At 41.0% G+C, this 23,304-nt stretch overlaps 1 protein-coding gene across 2 annotated transcripts in view; it reads left to right on the top strand.

Moving 5' to 3' along the window:
- The window catches only part of brd8 (bromodomain containing 8), an 86,885-nt gene that overhangs the window by 56,982 nt on the left and 6,599 nt on the right, over positions 1-23,304 (top strand). For both annotated transcript variants that reach the window (XM_034181404.1, XM_034181405.1), the window contains exons 15-17: positions 6,739-6,831; positions 7,547-7,615; positions 16,189-16,474. In XM_034181404.1, the coding sequence (XP_034037295.1) occupies positions 6,739-6,831; positions 7,547-7,615; positions 16,189-16,474 (448 nt within the window). The remainder of the gene's footprint in view (positions 1-6,738; positions 6,832-7,546; positions 7,616-16,188; positions 16,475-23,304) is intronic.

Consider the following 23,304-nt stretch of genomic DNA (forward strand, 5'->3'; position numbering starts at 1 on the left):
CCCCCCACGTGATACGTGGCATGTGCAGGTCATACTGGCAGGCTGTGCCATGCCATATCCATGTCGAGATTCCCTCGTATGCGCTCAAATCGTTCGTATCCTGTTTTACTGCCATCAGAATATGTAAATTGCGGTCAGATGGTCCTTTGAATTGCACATGGATCACCGTCAGATAGGTGGTCCATCTCAACAGCGCCTGGAGGGTTTTGGACATGTGCATCACACTCGGGCCGCCAGCCAATTTTGACAACTCTGTGGACTCTTGCAGATGGCTGTCAGAATGTTTTGGAACTGAAACCCGACACTTTTTGGATGTGTGCCGATTCGTCATTCTGACGGCATTCTGCATGATTCTGGCTATGTGTGACTGGAGTATAAGTATCAGCTTTTGATAAAGCCCACATTCTAAACACACACTGTGTATATGTACTGGACAAAGCCTGCCTGACATCACCTGTTGATTTTCTGTAGAGACTCAGAACACTGACTCATCACTCATCTTCCGCCACTTTTCTGAGTTCGGGTCACGGGGCAACAGCTCCAGCAGAGGACCCCAGACTTCCCTTTCCCATGCCAGATTGACCACCTCTGACTGGGAGATCCCGAGGCTTTCCCAGGCCAGTGTGGAGATATAATCTCTCCACTTAGTCCAGATGGTGATCAGTTGACAGCGCTGCCCCTCTCTTCACCCGAGTGTCCAGAACATGCGGCCTCAAAATCAGATGATACGATCAAACAATCGATTCTTCGGCCTAGGGTGCTGTGGTTCCATTGTACACTTATGGGCATCCTTATGTTCGAACTTGGTGTTCGTTATGGATAGTCCGTTACTACACAGAAGTCCAATAACAAACGACCATTTTGGGTTAGATCAGGGAGGCCCGTGTCCTCCCAATCACAATCGCCCTCTCCAGGTGTCCTCTGTCATTGCCCACGTGTATGTTGAAGTCCCCCAGCAGAACAATGGAGTCCCCCACCGCAACCCAATACAGGACTCCAATTCAGGGACTCCAAGAAGGCCGAATACTCCAAAATGCGGTTTAGTGCATACGCATCAAACAACAGTCAGATACTGCTACTGTCATTGGTTTTAGCAGAATAAAGTGAAAGCTCTGGATTGGCCATCTCAGTCTCCGACCTCAGTATCATTGGAGCCCCTCTGGGGAGATGTCAAACATGCAGTTCATGCAAGACAGCCCCAGGAATATATGGGACAATGAACAACGTGGGATCAGTGCAATACGAGTTTGTTTGTCTCCGAGCTTGCCCCCCCCCAAAAAAATCTCCTGATGTTTTTAATATTTATTGAAGTAGTGTATGGGTGAGTGTGTTTGAGTGTGGTCATTGTTTTTTGAGGATGCACAAGCAAATTTCGTGGTGTTGATTGCTGTGCAATGACAAAGGTGATTCTGATTTACTGAAATTACTCATACCATCCCAAAGACATATCGTTATCGTTGGCTGCTTTCAGTGATGCCAGTATTTGGTTAGACCTCTTTCTCTCCGAATTGCTCTGTCTGAGTTATTTTTATTAGTCACTATCCTCCCAACCATCAACTTGTCTCTATTAGACCCCATTCCTAACCAGGCTGCTCAAGGATAGCACTACCATTAATTATGCTTCGATCTGAATATGATCAATCTATCTTTATTAGTTGGCTATGTACCACAGGCTTTTAAGGTGGCAGTAATTAAACCATTACTTAAAAAGCCATCACTTGACCCCAGCTATCTTAGCTAATTATAGGCCAATCTCCAACCTCCTTTTTCTCTCAAAAATTCTTGAAAGGGTAGTTGTAAAACAGCTAACTGATCATCTGCAGAGGAATGGTCCTATTTTGAAGAGTTTCAGTCAGGTTTTAGAATTCATCATAGTACAGAAACAGCATTAGTGAAGGTTACAAATGATCTTCTTATGGCCTCAGACAGGGGACCTCATCTCTGTGCTTGTCCTGTTAGACCTCAGGGCTGCTTTTGATACTGTTGACCATAAAATTTTATTACAGAGATTAGAGCATGCCATAGGTATTAAAGGCACTGCGCTGCGGTGGTTTGAATCATATTTATCTAATAGATTACAATTTGTTCATGTAAATGGGGAATCTTCTTCACAGACTAAGGTAATTAGGAGTTCCACAAGGTTCTGTGCTAAGCCCAATTTTATTCACTTTATACATGCTTCCCTTAGGCAGTATTATTAGACAGCATTGCTTAAATTTTCATTGTTACGCAGATGATACCCAGCTTTATCTATCCATGAAGCCAGATGACACCACCATTAGTTAAATTGCAGGAATGTCTTACAGACATAAAGACATGGATGACCTCTCCTGCTTTTAAACTCAGATAAAAACTGAGTTATTGTACTTGGCCCCCCACAAATCGTAGAAACATGGTGTCTAACCAGATCCTTACTCTGGATGGCATTACCCTGACCTCTAGTAATACTGTGAGAAATCTTGGAGTCATTTTGATCAGGATATGTCCTTCAATGCGCATATTAAGCAAATATGTAGGACTGCTTTTTTGCATTTGCGCAATATCTCTAAAATTAGAAAGGTCTTGTCTCAGAGTGATGCTGAAAAACTAATTCATGCATTTATTTCCTCTAGGCTGGACTATTGTAATTCATTATTATCAGGTTGTTCTAAAAGTTCCCTGAAAAGCCTTCAGTTAATTCAAAATGCTGCAGCTAGAGTACTGACGGGGACTAGAAGGAGAGAGCATATTTCACCCACTGCCCTTCCCTGTGCCTGGTTCTGCTGGGGGTTTTCTTCCTGTTAAAAGGGAGTTTTTCCTTCCCACTGTCGCCAAGTGCTTGCTCATAGGGGGTCGTTTTGACCGTTGGGGTTTTTCTGTAATTATTGTATGGCTTTTGCCTTACAATATAAAGCACGTTGGGGCAACTGTTGTTGTGATTTGGCACTATATAAATAAAATTGATTTGATTTGATTCTGAATTTACATGATCGGTATGTAAACTTTTGATCAGGGTAATTTGTGTAGTTTCTGTTGTCATTATGATTTAAAAAGTCTAAACACAGTTAGTTGTTTGACAAGAAATGGCTTCACAAAACCATGAACCATGAGTGGAAAAAAGTATTTGTGTCATTCATATTCATATTGGCGCTATATAAATGAAAATAATTGAAATTGAAATTACATGTAAGTGGCAAGGCTGAAAACCAACATGGAATGCCCGTGACCTTCCATCCCTCAGGCGGCACTGCATGAAAAACCCACATCATTGTGTAAAGGATCTTACCATGTGGAATCAGGAACACTTCAGAAAACCACTGTCAGTTAACACAGTTCATCGCTACATAATAATAATAATAATAATACATTTTATTTGTATTGCGCCTTACATTTCAAAGAAATGTCAGAGTGCTACAGCAAGGATTTAAAACAGAATTAAAACAGATTTCAAAAACCATTTCAAACGATAAGATATCTAAAAGGCCTTTTGAAATAACAATGTCTTTAGGCCTTTTTTAAAGGCCTCCACACTTTGTGGGGCCCTCAGGGTCTCTGGGAGGGAGTTCCAGAGCCGAGGGGCCACTGCCTGGAAGGCCCTGTCTCCCATGGTGGAGAGTCTGGTCCTGGGTTGGTGAAGGCAGTGTGAGGAGGTGGTGGAGCGGAGAGATCTTGAGGTGGTGTGTGGGGTGAGGAGTTCACTGAGGTAGGCAGGGGCGGTTCCGTGCATGCACTGATAAGTCAGGAGGCAGAGTTTGTACTCTATTCTGTATTTGATGGGCAGCCAGTGGAGGGATCTGAGGACAGGGGTGATGTGGTCAAACTTGCGCCTCCTCGTCAGGACCCGGGCAGCACAGTTCTGGATGTGCTGCAGCTTTTGCAGGTTTTTACCAGGGGTCCCGACGAGGAGGGCATTGCAATAGTCCAACCTGCATCTACAAGTGCAAGTTAAATCTCTACCATGCAAAGTGAAAGCCAAACATCAACAACATCCAGACATGCCGCAGGCTTCTCTGGGCCCGAGCTCATTTGAAATGGACAGATGCAAAGTGGAAAAGTGTGCTGTGGTCTGATGAGTCCATATTTCAGATTGTTTTTGGAAATCATGGACGTCGTGTCCTCCGGACAAAAGAGGAAAAAGACCATCCAGATTGTTACCAACTCAAAGTTCAAAAGCCAGCATCTGTGATGGTATGGGGGTGTGTTAGTGCCCATGGCATGGGCAACTTACACATCTGTGATGGCACCATCAATGCTGAAAGGTACATCCAGGTTTTGGAGCAACACATGCTGCCATCCAAGCAATGTCTTTTTCAGGGTCGTCCCTGCTTATTTCAGCAAGACAATGCCAAGCCACATTCTGCACGTGTTACAACAGCGTGGCTTCATAGTAAAAGAGTGCGGGTACTAGACTGGCCTGCCTGCAGTCCAGACCTGTTGCCCATTGAAAATGTGGGGCATTATGAAGCACAAAATACGACAACGGAGACCCCGGACTATTGAAAAACTGAAGTCGTACATCAAGCAAGAATGTGAAAGAATTCCACCTACAAAGCTTCAACAATTAGTGTCCTCAGTTCCCAAATGCTTATTGAGTGTTGTTAGAAGGAAAGGTGATGTAACACAGTGGTAAACATACCACTGTCCCAGCTTTTTTGAAACGTTGCAGGCATCCATTTCAAATGAGCAAATATTGCACAAAACAATGAAGTTTATCAGTTTGAACATTAAATATCTTGTCTTTGTGGTGTATTCAATTCAATATAGGTTGAAGAGGATTTGCAAATCATTGTATTCTGTTTTTATTTACATTTTACACAACATCCCAACTTCATTGGAATTGGGGTTGTAAACTTTACAGTACAACTGTATTTTGTAGTATCAAGTCTTTTTCAAATAAAAGCAGACAACTTTACATCTTACAGACAGAAAAGTGGTTTACACTGCTCATTAATACTCAGTATAACTGCTTGTTTCTTTAATGTATTAAATTGTGAATGAAATATTCCGATGAACATCACTCATTTGCGGTGGTTTGAATCATATTTATCTAATAGATTACAATTTGTTCATGTAAATGGGGAGTCTTCCTCACAGACAAAGGTTAATTATGGAGTTCCACAAGGTTCTGTGCTTGGACCAATTTTTATTCACTTTATACATGCTTCCCTTAGGCAGTATTATTAGACAGCATTGCTTAAATTTCATTGTTATGCAGATGACACCCAGCTTTATCTATCCATGAAGCCAGAGGACACACACCAATTAGCTAACTGCAGGATTGTCTTACAGACATAAAGACATGGATGACCTCTAATTTCCTGCTTTTAAACTCAGATAAAACTGAAGTTATTGTACTTGGCCCCACAAATCTTAGAAACATGGTGTCTAACCAGATCCTTACTCTGGATGGCATTACCCTTAACTCTAGTAATACTGTGAGAAATCTTGGAGTCATTTTTGATCAGGATATGTCATTCAATGCGCATATTCAGCAAATATGTAGGACTGCTTTTTTGCATTTGCGCAATATCTCTAAAATTAGAAAGGTCTTGTCTCAGAGTGATGCCGAAAAACTAATTCATGCATTTATTTCCTCTAGGCTGGACTATTGTAATTCATTATTATCAGGTTGTCCTAAAAGTTCCCTGAAAAGCCTTCAGTTAATTCAAAATGCTGCAGCTAGAGTGCTGACTGGGACTAGAAGGAGAGAGCATATCTCACCCATATTGGCCTCTCTTCATTGGCTTCCTGTTAATTCTAGAATAGAATTTAAAATTCTTCTTCTTACTTATAAGGTTTTGAATAATCAGGTCCCATCTTATCTTAGGGACCTCTTAGTACCATATCACCCCAATAGAGCGCTTTTAAGATTAGGCTTAAAACTTTCCTTTTTGCTAAAGCTTATAGTTAGGGCTGGATCAGGTGACCCTGAACCATCTCTTAGTTATGCTGCTATAGACTTAGACTGCTGGGGGTTCCCATGATGCACTGAGTGTTTCTTTCTCTTTTTGCTCTGTATGCACCACTCTGCATTTAATCATTAGTGATTGATCTCTGCTCTCTTCCACAGCATGTCTTTTTCTTGGTTCTCTCCCTCAGCCCCAAGCAGTCCCAGCAGAAGACTGCCCCTCCCTGAGCCTGGTTCTGCTAGAGGTTTCTTCTGTTAAAAGGGAGTTTTTCCTTCCCACTGTCGCCAAGTGCTTGCTCACAGGGGGTTGTTTTGACCATTGGGGTTTTTCTGTAATTATTGTATGGCTTTTGCCTTACAATATAAAGCGCCTTGGGGCAACTGTTTGTTGTGATTTGGCGCTATATAAATAAAATTGAATTGAATTGATTTTCCTAAAATATTGAAACACCAGATCAGAGCTATGAATGAAGTTACTAACATTTGGTTCAAATCATTCGCTGGAAATAAACAAAAAATGATGTCATGTACTAAGAGTAAAGAGTTCAGGGAGAGATAATGACTTTGCTTTTATTCCAAATACATAAATCATTTTGGGTTTTTTTCGAAGATGATTACAAACGATGAAATGGGGCTTTTATTCATGTTTCAACTTTCAGTTAATCGGTTTGAAAATGAAAACAGTTCATTTTCTTGATCAAATAATTCATATGCTGTTGGGTTCATATTTGATAAAATATGTCACACTCCCATCTTTTATAGCTTCATACGTTTTAGGTTTCATGTGGCACATCTTCAAAGTCCCACAATTCTGTACCAAACTCTTGGATGACGCTCTCACTCTGCATTAGGTCAACCTGTGGTGAGGACCATGAGGCTGTGCAGGCACAGAAGATTTGGAAGAAAGCCATTATGCTGGTGTGGAGAGCTGCGGCCAACCACAGGTACAGCTTACCAAACCAATGGAATTCATGTGGACGAATCAGACATTATGTGCCAAATTAGTACCATGCAGTCAGTGTCACAGTCTTTCGGTGCTTAGTTGCCATAATTGATTTTTTAAATAATATCAGGCGTCACCAAAAAATATGAAAAAGGCAGATGGCCTGTCATTCAGTGTCTTTATGTTGATTCCATAGTAAAACAGACAAACATGTAAGTCACACAAAGGACCAAAACCTCAAAACAAAAGTTCCACCAATGTTTGAAAAAGTGCCAGCTAAAGCCAGATCTTATTTTGTACAGTTCAGACACATATTTAATAAATAATCTAAAAGGCTTAGATTAAAACAACAACAAACTAACTTTTAGTAGATCACCAACAAAATTTGCACTTCATCTACTCCCTGGGAGCACTGTTGAGATGTCACACATTTTTGTTAGATAGGGTTCATGGTGTCAGATTTTTATATTGAGCTACTGATTCTTGTGTGCCCACAGATTTACTCAAACGTGCACTTGTCCGTTCTGCTCACCTATGACATTTGAATTAAAATTACATTCTTGCAGTGTTGCAAAAGTAAACTTTGCATTTTCATCTGCCAGAGATGATTTAAAAACTTGAAAGTTTTTAGGGTTTCATTGGATAGTTTTGTGTCAAATTGTGATTTTAACAATGATCTCCGTGCTGCAGTTAATAGTGCATTGTTGCTCTTTCAGGTATGCCAGTGTTTTCCTGCAGCCCGTGTCAGATGACATCGCACCTGGTTACCACAGCATTGTACACAGGTCAGCCCACAGTCCATCACTTACTGTTCTAGTCAAAATAAACACATACACAGCCTTAAAAATATGTAAAATATGCAGAGTGATCGACGTGCTAAAGCAGATATTGTGCTGTATTTTGAAAGACATTCAAGAGCTCATATAACAGACTGACCCTCAGTCCAAAGACCTTTGTTTATGCTGCACATGTGAAACACATTTAAGCCAATTGTAATAAAATTGTGGCATTTAATACACATGATCACTATATGCGCAGTTATGTGCAGAGGTGAATGTCATGGCAGTATTTGGCTTTCAATTAATTGAATCTTTGAACTGTTTTTTTTTAATATATATTTATATATGTTTTTAATAGGGTTGGATGAATTGCACAATATGCATCTAATAAAAAAACAAAATATGGTGCACATTTTGATTTATTTATGTATTTTATTTTAGAAATCAGTATAGGGTCAAAAATATACATACACCCACTTAGATTATTAATTCAGTTGTGCTGAAAGTTCCTAAATGTCTTTGAACTTGCCAAAGTCTCTTAATTTCCTATTGGTGATCATTGACAACAGCTAGTAGCTTCTCTGTGCCATCATTCAAAGAGAGTTTGATTGACAACATCCATTGGTACAGATCTGAGAGAGGATCACAGATCAACAACTCATGAATGTCTCTTAGTCATTTCTAAACAACTTCACATTCCAAGATCCTAAGTTCAAACACCTGAAGGTAAGTTATTGGGAGGTGCAGATACTTTGCCAGTGTCTGAAATAAGACCTGAACTGTCACCCTTAGCTGAGAGGAAACTGGTTTGGATGGTCAGCAGGCCTCAACAATAAGACTTGCTTTATTACAAGTAAAGACCTATGTCAGGTAATAAAGTCCCCCATTTGCTCAGTTAGGGAAGTGTTAAAAAAGAAATAAGGTTAGCAACTGTTAAACAGTGTGGTGGTGCCATCATGCTCTGATGCTATTTTGCTGTCATTGGAATTGGTGCATAGATAGCAGGAGGTGGTAATGGTAGAAACTATATACGAGGTCTGTTAGAAAAGTATCCAACCTTTTTATTTTTTGCAAAAACCATATGGATTTGAATGTGTGATTGCATCAGCCAACCTTGAACCTTCGTGCGCATGCGTGAGTTTTTTCATGCCTGTCGGTTGCGTCATTCGCCTGTGAGCAGGCTTTGTGTGAGCAGTGGTCCACCCCTCTCGTCAGATATTTATTGCGAATAAAATGTCTGAACGATTTGGAGCTTTGCTGCATCAAATTTTTCCAGAAACTGTGAGAGACCTCCAGGTGGACACCATTCGGAAAATTCAGATGGCTTTCAGCGACAATTTTATGGGGATTACACAGATTAAGGAGTGTTACAGCCGGTTTAAAGACTGCCCACAGCGTCTGAGAGCGCGGCGCACTCCGAGCACAGATCGACAGGCTGAAACCGCGCTCAAACAACCAGATCATTTCCAACGTGAAGGCTTTGTTGATCCGAGACGTCATCTGACTTCCACAAAAAAGGCAGAAGGCGTGGACATCAGCACTTTTTCGGCACATTCCACTGTTACAGGAGTTTTTTTCATGGAAAGACGAGCGGAGGATTGCGCCACCGTGCCGCTCATGGCACGGCACAAAACCACCTCCGTGTTGGTCTCACAGTACGGCTTTCAGATGGCTTTCAGACGGCTGTCGGTGGGTTTTCAGTCATGTGACTAACCAAGAAATTGTGCATGAGCTGGACATGCCAGAACATGTCCTGTGAGGCTTCATCACAGCGTTGCTTTGCACCATGCGGCTCCACCGCGATGCGCGGAACTCCTTCGCACGTCTGTCTCAATGTGCCGAAAAAGTGCTGATGCCCACGTCTTCCGCAATTCCTGTGGAGGTCAGACGACGTCCCAGATCAACACAGCGTCCAGTGTGGAAATGAACGGCACATTCCACTGTTACAGGAGTTTTTGTCATGGAAAGAGGAGTGGAGGAAAGCCATCTAAAAGCCGTCCTGTGAGACTAACACGGAGGTGCTTTTGTCCCGCGCCATGAGCGGCTCCATGGCGCATCCCTCCGCTTCTCTTTCCATGAAAAAAAACTCCTGTAACAGTGGAATGTGCCGAAAAAGTCTTGATGTCCACGTCTCCTGCCATTTTTGTGGAAGTCAGATGACGTCCCGGATCAACAAAACCTTCACGTTGGAAATGATCTGGTTGTTTCAGCCTGCCGATCGGCGCTCAGAGCGCGGCGCGCTCTCAGCAGCTGTGGGCGGTCTTTAAACCAGCTGGAGCACTCCTTAATCTGTGTAATCCCCATAAAATCATCCCTGAAAGCCATCTGAATTTACCGAATGGTGTCCACCTGGAGGTCTCTCACAGTTTCTGGAAAAATTAATTACATTTATTCGCAATAAAAATCTGACGAGAGGGGTGGACCACTGCTCACACAAAGCCTGCTCACAGGCGAATGACGCAACCGACAGGCGTGAAAAAACTCACGCATGCGCACGAAGGTTCAAGCTTGGCTGATGCAATCACACGTGATTCAAATCCATATGGTTTTTGAAAAAAATAAAAAGGTCGGATACTTTTCTAACAGACCGTTATATCGTATTTTTTTCCCAAATATGCTTACATCCACTTCAGAGATTGTGCATTGTGTAATTTGGGAGATATTTCATATAGGAAGTGGGTGTCTACCATGACAACCCCCCCACCCCATGCAAAAAAGAAAACTGCAATATATACTGTAATTTTAACATCTTTCGAAATATTAGAATGTAATTGTTTTGACTTCATGATTAGTTTTGATGAACTTTGCATTGAACACAACATTCAAGTTTATGATATATAATGCTCCTGACTTGGTAGTACTTGTTTTAGAGAAGTTACAAAAGCTACATAAGTACTGATATTATTACAGTGATCATGCAATTACACATGTAATTTCAAGTCACAACATGGCAAGTTGTAGTAAATCAAGTGTCATGGCCAAGCCAAAAACAAGATCTCAGGCTAAAGAATTTGATAAAATCTTTGACAATGGTTTATGTTTTTCAAGTTTTTGAAGAGCATGGCCTCCTCCTAAGTTCTGTTATTCACACAGTGTTACTGAAATAAAACCTTTGACAATGGTTTATGTTTTTAACGTTTTTGAAGAGCATGTCCTCCTCCTAAGTTCTGTTATTCACACAGTGTGACTGAAATAAAACCTTTGTGAAAGAATTGTGTTTAGAAAGTTTTTGAAGAGCATGGACAAACTTTACACATAGCGGAATAGCCAGATAATTCAATCAATCAATTTTATTTATATAAACTTTACACATAGCGGAATAGCCAGATAATTCAATCAATCAATTTTATTTATATAGCGCCAAATCACAACAAACAGTTGCCCCAAGGCGCTTTATATTGTAAGGCAAGGCCATACAATAATTACGTAAAAACCCCAACGGTCAAAACGACCCCCTGTGAACAAGCACTTGGCGACAGTGGGAAGGAAAAACTCCTTTTTAACAGGAAGAAACCTCCAGCAGAACCAGGCTCAGGGAGGGGCAGTCTTCTGCTGGGACTGGTTGGGGCTGAGCGAGAGAACCAGGAAAAAGACATGCTGTGGAGGGGAGCAGAGATCAGTCACTAATGATTAAATGCAGAGTGGTGCATACAGAGCAAAAAGAGAAAGAAACACTCAGTGCATCATGGGAACCCCCCAGCAGTCTAACTCTATAGCAGCATAACTAAGGGATGGTTCAGGGTCACCTGATCCAGCCCTAACTATAAGCTTTAGCAAAAAGGAAAGTTTTAAGCCTAATCTTAAAAGTAGAGAGGGTGTCTGTCTCCCTGATCTGAATTGGGAGCTGGTTCCAGAGGAGAGGAGCCTGAAAGCTGAAGGCTCTGCCTCTCATTCTACTCTTACAAACCCTAGGAACTACAAGTAAGCCTGCAGTCTGAGAGCGAAGGGCTCTATTGGGGTGATATGGTACTATGAGGTCCATAAGGTAAGATGGGACCTGATTATTCAAAACCTTATAAGTAAGAAGAAGAATTTTAAATTCTATTCTAGAATTAACAGGAAGCCAATGAAGAGAGGCCAATATGGGTGAGATATGCTCTCTCCTTCTAGTCCCCGTTAGTACTCTAGCTGCAGCATTTTGAATTAACTGAAGGCTTTTCAGGGAACTTTTAAGACAACCTGATAATAATGAATTACAATAGTCCAGCCTAGAGGAAATAAATGCATGAATTAGTTTTTCGGCATCACTCTGAGACAAGACCTTTCTAATTTTAGAGATATTGCGCAAATGCAAAAAAGCAGTCCTACATATTTGCTTAATATGCGCATTGAATGACATATCCTGATCAAAAATGACTCCAAGATTTCTCACAGTATTACTAGAGTTAAGGGTAATGCCATCCAGAGTAAGGATCTGGTTAGACACCATGTTTCTAAGATTTGTGGGGCCAAGTACAATAACTTCAGTTTTATCTGAGTTTAAAAGCAGGAAATTAGAGGTCATCCATGTCTTTATGTCTGTAAGACAATCCTGCAGTTTAGCTAATTGGTGTGTGTCCTCTGGCTTAATGGATAGATAAAGCTGGGTATCATCTGCGTAACAATGAAAATTTAAGCAATGCCGTCTAATAATACTGCCTAAGGGAAGCATGTATAAAGTGAATAAAATTGGTCCAAGCACAGAACCTTGTGGAACTCCATAATTAACCTTAGTCTGTGAAGAAGATTCCCCATTTACATGAACAAATTGTAATCTATTAGATAAATATGATTCAAACCACCGCAGCGCAGTGCCTTTAATACCTATGGCATGCTCTAATCTCTGTAATAAAATTTTATGGTCAACAGTATCAAAAGCAGCACTGAGGTCTAACAGAACAAGCACAGAGATGAGTCCACTGTCTGAGGCCATAAGAAGATCATTTGTAACCTTCGCTAATGCTGTTTCTGTACTATGATGAATTCTAAAACCTGACTGAAACTCTTCAAATAGACCATTCCTCTGCAGATGATCAGTTAGCTGTTTTACAACTACCCTTTCAAGAATTTTTGAGAGAAAAGGAAGGTTGGAGATTGGCCTATAATTAGCTAAGATAGCTGGGTCAAGTGATGGCTTTTTAAGTAATGGTTTAATTACTGCCACCTTAAAAGCCTGTGGTACATAGCCAACTAATAAAGATAGATTGCTCATATTTAAGATCGAAGCATTAAATAATGGTAGGGCTTCCTTGAGCACCCTGGTAGGAATGGGGTCTAATAGACATGTTGATGGTTTGGATGAAGTAACTAATGAAAATAACTCAGACAGAACAATCTGAGAGAAAGAGTCTAACTAAATACCGGCATCACTGAAAGCAGCCAAAGATAACGATACGTCTTTGGGATGGTTATGAGTAATTTTTTCTCTAATAGTTAAAATTTTATTAGCAAAGAAAGTCATGAAGTCATTAGTAGTTAAAGGTAAAGGAATACTCAGCTCAATAGAGCTCTGACTCTTTGTCAGCCTGGCTACAGTGCTGAAAAGAAACCTGGGGTTGTTCTTATTTTCTTCAATTAGTGATGAGTAGTAAGATGTCCTAGCTTCACGGAGGGCTTTTTTATAGAGCAACAGACTCTTTTTCCAGGCTAAGTGAAGATCTTCTAAATTAGTGAGACACCATTTCCTCTCCAACTTACGGGTTATCTGCTTTAAGCTGCGAGTTTGTGAGTTATACCACGGAGTCAGGCACTTCTGATTTAAAGCTCTCTTTTTCAGAGGAGCTACAGCATCCAAAGTTGTCTTCAATGAAGATGTAAAACTATTGACGAGATACTCTATGTCACTTACAGAGTTTATGTAGCTACTCTGCACTGTGTTGGTATATGGCATTAGAGAACATAAAGAAGGAATCATATCCTTAAACCTAGTTACAGTGCTTTCTGAAAGACTTCTAGTGTAATGAAACTTATTCCCCACTGCTGGGTAGTCCATCAGAGTAAATGTAAATGTTATTAAGAAATGATCAGACAGAAGGGAGTTTTCAGGGAATACTGTTAAGTCTTCAATTTCCATACCATAAGTCAGAACAAGATCTAAGATATGATTAAAGTGGTGGGAGGACTCATTTTCATTTTGAGCAAAGCCAATTGAGTCTAATAATAGATTAAATGCAGTGTTGAGGCTGTCATTCTCAGCATCTGTGTGGATGTTAAAATCGGCCACTATAATTATCTGAGCTAAGCACTAAGTCAGACAAAAGGTCTGAAAATTCACAGAGAAACTCACAGTAACGACCAGGAGGACGATAGATAACAACAAATAAAACTGGTTTTTGGGACTTCCAATTTGGATGGACAAGACTAAGTTTTTGATTAATTAATAAGCTGGAATGGAAGATTGCTGCTAATCCTCCGCCTCGGCCCGTGCTATGAGCGTTCTGACAGTTAGTGTGACTCGGGGGTGTTGACTCATTTAAACTAACATATTCATCCTGCTGTAACCAGGTTTCTGTAAAGCAGAATAAATCAATATGTTGATCAATTATTATATCATTTAGTAACAGGGACTTAGAAGAGAGAGACCTAATGTTTAATAGACCACATTTAACTCTTTTAGTCTGTGGTGCAGTTGAAGGTGCTATATTATTTTTTCTTTTTGAATTTTTATGCTTAAATAGATTTTTGCTGGTTATTGGTGGTCTGGGAGCAGGCACCGTCTCTACGGGGATGGGGTAATGAGGGGATGGCAGGGGGAGAGAAGCTGCAGAGAGGTGTGTAAGACTACAACTCTGCATCCTGGTCCCAACCCTGGATAGTCACGGTTTGGAGGATTTAAGAAAATTGGCCAGATTTCTAGAAATGAGAGCTGCTCCATCCAAAGTGGGATGGATGCCGTCTCTCCTAACAAGACCAGGTTTTCCCCAGAAGCTTTGCCAATTATCTATGAAGCCCACCTCATTTTTTGGACACCACTCAGACAGCCAGCAATTCAAGGAGAACATGCGGCTAAACATGTCACTCCTGGTCCGATTGGGGAGGGGCCCAGAGAAAACTACAGAGTCCGACATTGTTTTTGCAAAGTTACACACCGATTCAATGTTAATTTTAGTGACGTCCGATTGGCGTAACTGGGTGTCATTACTGCCGACGTGAATTACAATCTTACCAAATTTACTCTTAGCCTTAGCCAGCAGTTTCAAATTTCCTTCAATGTCGCCTGCTCTGGCCCCCGGAAGACAATTGACTATGGTTGCTGGTGTCGCTAACTTCACATTTCTCAAAACAGAGTCGCCAATAACCAGAGTTTGATCCTCGGCGGGTGTGTCGCCGAGTGGGGAAAACCGGTAATTAATGTGAACGGGTTGGCGGTGTACACGGGGCTTCTGTTTAGGGCTACGCTTCCTCCTCACAGTCACCCAGTCGGCCTGCTTTCCCGGCTGCTCGGGATCTGCCAGAGGGAAACTAACGGCGGCTAAGCTACCTTGGTCCGCACCGACTACAGGGGCCTGGCTAGCTGTAGAATTTTCCACGGTGCGGAGCCGAGTCTCCAATTCGCCCAGCCTGGCCTACAAAGCTACGAATAAGCTACACTTATTACAAGTACCATTACTGCTAAAGGAGGCTGAGGAATAACTAAACATTTCACACCCAAAGCAGAAAAGTGCAGGAGAGACAGGAGAAGCCGCCATGCTAAACCGGCTAAGAGCTAGTAGCTGCGCTAAGCTAGCAGATTCCTAAAAACACACAAAGTGAATAATGTGTAAATAATTTAGAGGTGATTCAGCAGAGGGAGTGCTTTAGTTAAGGCACGTGAAGATTACACTGTGAAGCAAATCGTTATCTAGGTAACTAGATCAATCTAACTGCGCAGATTAAACAGCTACAACAGATACAGCAAAACACCGTTGTGCTCCGGAACAGGAAGTGATACAATACCGCAGTGAGAGCCAACCACCAGTAGAGGCAAACAAGAGGCAAAATTGAAAATAGACCATTGTTACATTCAAGGGGTGGGGGGGTTATTTTCAAGATATAGGATTAATTTCGATGCCAAAATGCTGGTATTAATATTGTGAATCATTTCCCAAGTGGATGTATTGAAATTCTGACTTGTGATTTTACCACCTCCTGCTAGCATTGAACAAAATGCATGAAATATTAGAGAAGGAAGTCTGGATAAAGACAAGTAGCATTCAGCTTTTGGGATGTCTTTCCCAATGTCCTGGCGTCAGCGTGATGGAAAATATCTGGACTGTTATAACAGTCAGGCCTATGCCAGGAAGCCAACAAATTTAATTGAATTCTACCAGTGTTATATCCAAGCAGAATTCTTCTAGGAGGTAATTGATGGCTACCACAAGCATCTTAGATTAGATTAGATAAGCCTTTATTCATCCCTCAATGGGGAAATTTCAGATTTCTGGTCAATGTGAAACTGGCTAAGGGACATTCAACCAGATATTAGATGTGCTGTGTAAATGGTTAGGTTGTTGAACAATCCTTCTGCCTCAGAAAGGTACTGCACTGTACTATACACACATGTTAATATAGACCTCTCTTTTTCTACTGTTACTTGGCGCCTTCTACCTATCCTACTCCAGACCTATGGACCTGTCTGCCATAAAGAAGAACATAGAGTCAGGAGTGATCCGTACAACAGCTGAGTTCCAGCGAGACATCATGCTAATGTTTCAGAATGCAGTTATGTATAACTCTTCAGACCATGACGTGTATCACATGGCTCTGGAGATGCAACGTGATGTCCTGGAACACGTCCAACAGTTCTTGGCCACCCAGCTCATTATGCAAACCTCAGAGAGCGCCATTTCGGCCAAGAGCCTCAGAGGCAGGGAGGGAAGCCGTAAGCCAGGCGAGCCAGCCGACAAGGTGGGTAACAGCGACATGGTTAAGGCAACACTAAGATATGACTGAGTAGGCCTCCCCTTTGAACTTTCTGGACATGTGCATCCTTTTGTTTGGCTTTTGTGTTGTATGCCACAACTTGTATCTGATCTATTCCTTCAACTATATAGTGTGTGATGACTTTTAAAATACGACTGTAAAGCAGGGGTGCCCACATTTTTTCGGCTTGCAAGCTACTTATAAAATGATCAAGTCAAAATGATCTGCCTACATTACAAACGCTAAACATACATTAGCTCATCAATTAAACTTTGCATAGAACCGTAGTAAAACTTAGTCTCAGAGTAATACCAACTTAAACACTTTAGTAGTTAAAATTATTGTTAAGTAGCCCCAACCAGTCTCAGCAGAAGACTGCCCCTCCCTGAGCCTGGTTCTGCTGGAGGTTTCTTCCTGTTAAAAGGGAGTTTTTCCTTCCCACTGTGGCCAAGTGCTTGCTCATAGGGGGTCGTTTTGACCGTTGGGGTTTTTCATGGTTATTGTATGGCCTTGCCTTGCAATATGGAGCGCCTTGGGGCAACTGTTTGTTGTGATTTGGCGCTATATAAGAAAAAAGTTGATTGATTGATTGATTGATAGTAATAGTGGTATTTAGTAGTCTGAAAAAAGGTCTTCAAAATTGGACCCTTGATTAAGGGGTGTTGTGGCCTCCCCCCAACGAGTTGTGAGTTCTTTCCGTCTGGATCCCCCTGGTCTGCCGTTTAAGCAGGAAGAATGGATAATGTGTGTTTAGTATACAGAAAGCACGACCTGATTGACGGGTAAGAAGGTTTTATCAGTAGTCTTAACATCATGCCGTCCTCAGAAAGAGACTTTAGTAGCATTTGGGGGGTACACTATTTAGTATAACCACAGTGAGGACACTCACAGAGTGGCACAGAGTTTTAAAGAAAAGAAAAGTGTAAAATATCTTTGTAAAGCTCACTGCAGGTGTGCTACAGTCACCGCACTTTGAGAGACAGAGACAACGACAGCTGTTTTTCAACTCAGAGCTGCTGCACAAAACAGTGGATGAACAGCTCGCAGCATCAAGTGCTAAAAAGGGGTGAAGTGGATGGTTCTGCCGAATACTCAACCTCCCCCTAGCTGTAGGTCAGCTTTAATTGCATGTGTTCTACCCATACTGTCTTTGCGATCGACGTATTGGGCACCCCTGCTGTTAAGGATCATCACCATTCTGCAAGCGGGTAAGATGTCTATTTAGCCCGATTTATTTAAAATGTGCAAAAGTCATATTATTAGGCACCACCACAGGTTGGCTCAGTGAAATATTGGGATGTGTTTCTTCCATCCTTGTGTCTGTCAGGATCATATAGGACAAGCTTCAGTGTAAACTAAACATAATTACATGAAATTTGAAAGGTTTCTCTAATGCATAGGTGTCAAACTGATTCCAGAAAGGGCCAAGAGGGTGCAGGTTTTCTTTGTAACCACCAACTCCAGCAGGTGATTTCACTGATGAACTCTTCCCATCTGCTCAAAGTGATGTTCATCAGTGAAATCACCTGCTGGAGTTGGTGGTTACAAAGAAAACCTGCACCCTCTTGGCCCTTTCTGGACTACGTAAACATATGGCTGTAATTACTAAATAACTTATGGAATATTTTGTTAAACCTCTGAACGCAGACAAACCACACGGGAGGCACATCTTGATTGTTTTATTTCAACTCCATTGTGGTGGTGTACAGATACAAAATTAAAAAAAAAATCTTGTGGACCTGACTGAACATGACTTCATAGACACTGATCTTCCTACACATCACCTGTTATAGATCTCAGATACAAGTCATTTTGTTATGCTGGTTCCCATTTGTGTTTGTAAAGTACCCATATGTGACATTGATGGGAATGCAGTTCTGCCTTAAATGGTCACATAACAAAACCGTCAATACTGCAACAGTCAAATAATGACAGTGGATCGGACAGCCATGCAAACTAAATGTTTGAGATGCTTTTGAGCAGTTGAGTGCAGCTGTTGATGACCGTGAATGTGCTAATGTACTTCTGTGTTGCATGTTGTATTTTTATGTAGGTGAGTCCGTCAGTTTACTGAATATGTATAACTGTTACATGTAAAACAATTCTCATTTGTCTTTGAGGAATTACACTTGAGCACTCGGGCTAGTTTTGTAGAATTAGTCTATTTTTTATTAGGCATTCAAATGATATACAGTGATTCTCACCGCCATGTGGTATGATATGGACTAAATATACTTTTTTTTTTGTGAGGAAGAAGTTTAATATGAAGAATTGAAGGTAGAAAAAAACAGCTAAATAATAGCTGTGCAACATGTAAACGTGAGCTACATAACAGTACATCAACACATCTCATTGAAACCTCAGTGTGTTATTTATTTATTTATTTTTAATCTGTTGTCGACGGTACAATGAAGGAATGAGTTTGATGTCTATGACAAGTAGGACAATGTCTAAAAAAAACTTGCTTCTTGAAATATGAGGATAAATCCACAAATGTACAGTATTTGCATTCCTGGTGCACCTGGTGCAGGTGTCAGTGGATCCACTCTCCTCACTGTTCACTGTACTGCTTTTCATTGGGATTCCTGGCCTAGTTTTCCCAGCTAATCATCTCCTGCATGCTGGCTGCAGTTCACTATAACTTCTGCGTGCCTGTGTGATGTGTAGTTTGTCTGTTTGCACCTTCTGATTGTCTTTCTAGTTTTTCCTCATTCAAATGTCAGAATATTCTGTCTGTGCCTGAATATTCTGACTGCCACTTATCAAGTGTGCTGTTGAATGCATTGTGTTTCTATAACTGTTTGTGTGTCTAACAAGGCTCCTGGGAGTAGTGGCATTTTTACAGTATCGTGGGATTTAAAGACGTCTCTTCCAAACAAGTGTCATGTGAGAATGTGGTTCTGCTTTACAAATTGGCCATTATATTAGTGCAATGAACAAAAATATAACTACACCAGAGAATATTTTTTATATACAATATAAAGAATTTGCTATCTGTTGTAAGATGCGGAAACCTAGACAATTACTACATCAAACAGTTTGCCTTCAAAAACAGCCAGTTTTTATCAAGAGAATAGAATACGATGGATTCAGATGGCAGTGTTTTACACACACATGCATGCACACACACTATACACACACACACACACACACACACATAGGCATATATATATATATATAGACATAGGCCAAATGCCAATCATTTTAATGGTACCAGTTTGTTCCCCATGTCATGAGGATTCAGAATATATATAGTTTTTAGGGCTACATATTATAGCTTGAGAGTTTATCGTGGACAGACAGACAGAATTAGCCCTTTATGTATATAGATAAAATAGCCAAGTGGTGTGTGTGTGTGTGTGTGTGTGTGTGTGTGTGGTTTCAATTACAGACCAAGCGGGAAGAGCTGACACTTGCTGTTTGGCATGCTTATGTATTTTGGGTCAAGGATGAACTCTGCCAAAACAGAAGGCTGATATAACAAATATTTTTGGATAAATTAGCTATTTTAGCTAACCAGTAGAGAATAGATTAAAGCATTAGTCCAGTAACCATAAAGAATTAAAGTGAAAGTTATTTTTGTCAAAGGGGGTGTAATTCAAATTCTGACCACTTTACTCAGGCTTTCTTGATGCCATCCTTGGGATGGTGGGGGGGGGGGGGGGGGGGGGGGGGGGGGGGGGGAGTCTATTTATCTTTTATGGTCCTGGTTGCCCAGTAATTCCATGATTAAAGGTCTAGAGATCTATAGACCTGGGCAACCAGGGCACCTTGACCTGGTTGCCCAGTAATTCCTTAAAAGATAAATAAAGAGAATAGATTAAAGCATTCATTTTTTTGGTTACGTTCAACTTTAAAAAAAAAAATGGTAGCAGTTTGTTCCCCATGTCATGAGGATTCAGAATATGTATAGTTTTTAGGGCTACATATTGAATCATATTTATCTAATAGATTACAGTTTGTTCATGTAAATGGGGAGTCTTCTTCACAGACTAAGGTTAATTATGGAGTTCCACAAGGTTCTGTGCTAGGACCAAGTTTATTCACTTTATACATGCTTCCCTTAGGCCAGGGGTGGCCAAGTTCGGTCCTCGAGAGCCACCTTCCTGACACTCTTAGTTGTCTCCCTGCTCCAACACACCTGAATCCAATGAAAGACTTGTTAGCAGACTTTTAATGAGCCTTTTGTTGGATTCAGGTGTGTTGGAGCAGGGAGACAACTAAGAGTGTCAGGAATGTGGCTCTCGAGGACCGAACTCGGCCACCCCTGCCTTAGGCAGTATTATTAGACAGCATTGCTTAAATTTTCATTGTTATGCAGATGATACCCAGCTTTATCTATCCATGAAGCCAGAGGACACACACCAATTAGTTAAACTGCAGGAATGTCTTACAGACATAAAGACATGGATGACTTCTAATTTCCTGCTTTTAAACTCAGATAAAACTGAAGTTATTGTACTTGGCCCCACAAATCTTAGAAACATGGTGTCTAACCAGATCCTTACTCTGGATGGCATTACCCTGACCTCTAGTAATACTGTGAGAAATCTTGGAGTCATTTTTGATCAGGATATGTCCTTCAATGCGCATATTAAACAAATATGTAGGACTGCTTTTTTGCATTTGCGCAATATCTCTAAAATTAGAAAGGTCTTGTCTCAGAGTGATGCTGAAAAACTAATTCATGCATTTATTTCCTCTAGGCTGGACTATTGTAATTCATTATTATCAGGTTGTCCTAAAAGTTCCCTGAAAAGCCTTCAGTTAATTCAAAATGCTGCAGCTAGAGTACTGACAGGGACTAGAAGGAGAGAGCATATCTCACCCATATTGGCCTCTCTTCATTGGCTTCCTGTTAATTCTAGAATAGAATTTAAAATTCTTCTTACTTATAAGGTTTTGAATAATCAGGTCCCATCTTACCTTAGGGACCTCATAGTACCATATCACCCCAATAGAGCGCTTCGCTCTCAGACTGCAGGCTTACTTGTAGTTCCTAGGGTTTGTAAGAGTAGAATGAGAGGCAGAGCCTTCAGCTTTCAGGCTCCTCTCCTCTGGAACCAGCTCCCAATTCAGATCAGGGAGACAGACACCCTCTCTACTTTTAAGATTAGGCTTAAAACTTTCCTTTTTGCTAAAGCTTATAGTTAGGGCTGGATCAGGTGACCCTGAACCATCCCTTAGTTATGCTGCTATAGACTTAGACTGCTGGGGGGTTCCCATGATGCACTGAGTGTTTCTTTCTCCTTTTGCTCTGTATGCACCACTCTGCATTTAATCATTAGTGATTGATCTCTGCTCCCCTCCACAGCATGTCCAATATAACTTTTCTTCATCCAATATTTCTCTATGTTGGACGACTTACCATCCATCAGTTATGTTCTCCACCCCCCTCCCAAATTAAGCAAACAACAAAGTCAAGTAAATTAGATCAATTTATTTTGTTGTGAACAGCATATGAATGCTTCTGAAATGTCGGTAGCGTGCTTGTCCACCTTCTTAGTGTTTTTGGCATCCTTGGAGTTCAATATTTCCACCAGTTCCTCCTCTGTGAACTCAGCAAACGTCACTGGCAGACGATTTTCTGCTGTTGTTGACTTGTTTGTTGCCATTTTTTTCAACCATCGTTTGTCAGCTAGTTCCTGACCTTCGTATGCCGCGCTCTGATTGGCTAGCTGTTGGCAGTAAGCTCTAATGCTATTGGTCAGTGGGAACCGATCCAGTATAACTTTTGGTCCTAGCCTTTTTGGATCGTTTTGGATCCAACCTAACTTTCTGGCGCCGAGCATGTCAAAATACAGGTAAATGATGGACAGAAAGGCTAATCTGTGATTGGCTATTGCAATCTGAGTGGAGAACATATACGCACACAGTCATATGCCCTTAGATTGGATTCAGGTGGACCAACGAATTTTGTCCGTTATACCTAACCCTTACCTTAAACTCCTAAAGCTTGATTCATTCTTCTGCAAATCTGTAACCGTGGAATGGCGTTGACGTGCGCGTAACCCTTTTTAAGTTCTCTGTCACGTCTTACTGCAGTTTACTGGAGGAAATAGCGGCTTTTTCTGGATTAATTTGTCCCTTAACAAGCTCCACTTCTTTATGCAATCATCAACCTTCAAACCAACAGTAAGATGTGCACTTTTCCTCCATTGTTCTTTCAGCATCTTTTTCTGACTCCATGTTGTAAAGTTGGTCATATTTGTGGACTTTTCTGCCAAACATATTTGATCCATGATCGAAATGTAATCGAAGGTCACACTGCAAAAACGTTTAAGATATGATGGGAGAGGAAGGAGTGAAAAAGTAAAAATGTCAAATCACAGCCCTTTGTGGTCTCAGTCGTTTAGCCGGTGCACGTCAGGCTGTGGGGAGGGTTCTCAGCCACGCAGAGGGCTCTGACCTAAATCGGTTGTCTTTGGTTCGCCACACCCAAGGATATGTGTGAAACTTAACACCATATTTACAGTGCAGGCAGCAAGCAGAATTTTGTTAATAATCACCAGCCTTGAATTACATCCTGCCTCATTTAGGAGCCGGATCTAAAAGCATTGGGACTTTTGCTTTTGTCTGAGTGTGAATATCTGTTTTATATGATGATGGTTTAGGCATGTTTTGCTGTATATATATAAGGAGATTTATCCATTTTTTTATTTATTTATTAATTCACCCACTGCATTTTACAAGGTACATTCCAAAGATTTTCCAAAGTATAGGAAAATACTATTTGTTTATCGTTCAAAAATGTGATTTTCAACTTCAGCTTGGTGTGTATGTTTTTGTTCAGTATTTCTATTAGAGTGTAGATT

Source organism: Thalassophryne amazonica, chromosome 11, assembly GCF_902500255.1.
Source record: "Thalassophryne amazonica chromosome 11, fThaAma1.1, whole genome shotgun sequence".
In the NCBI taxonomy this organism is placed as follows: Eukaryota; Metazoa; Chordata; class Actinopteri; order Batrachoidiformes; family Batrachoididae; genus Thalassophryne; species Thalassophryne amazonica.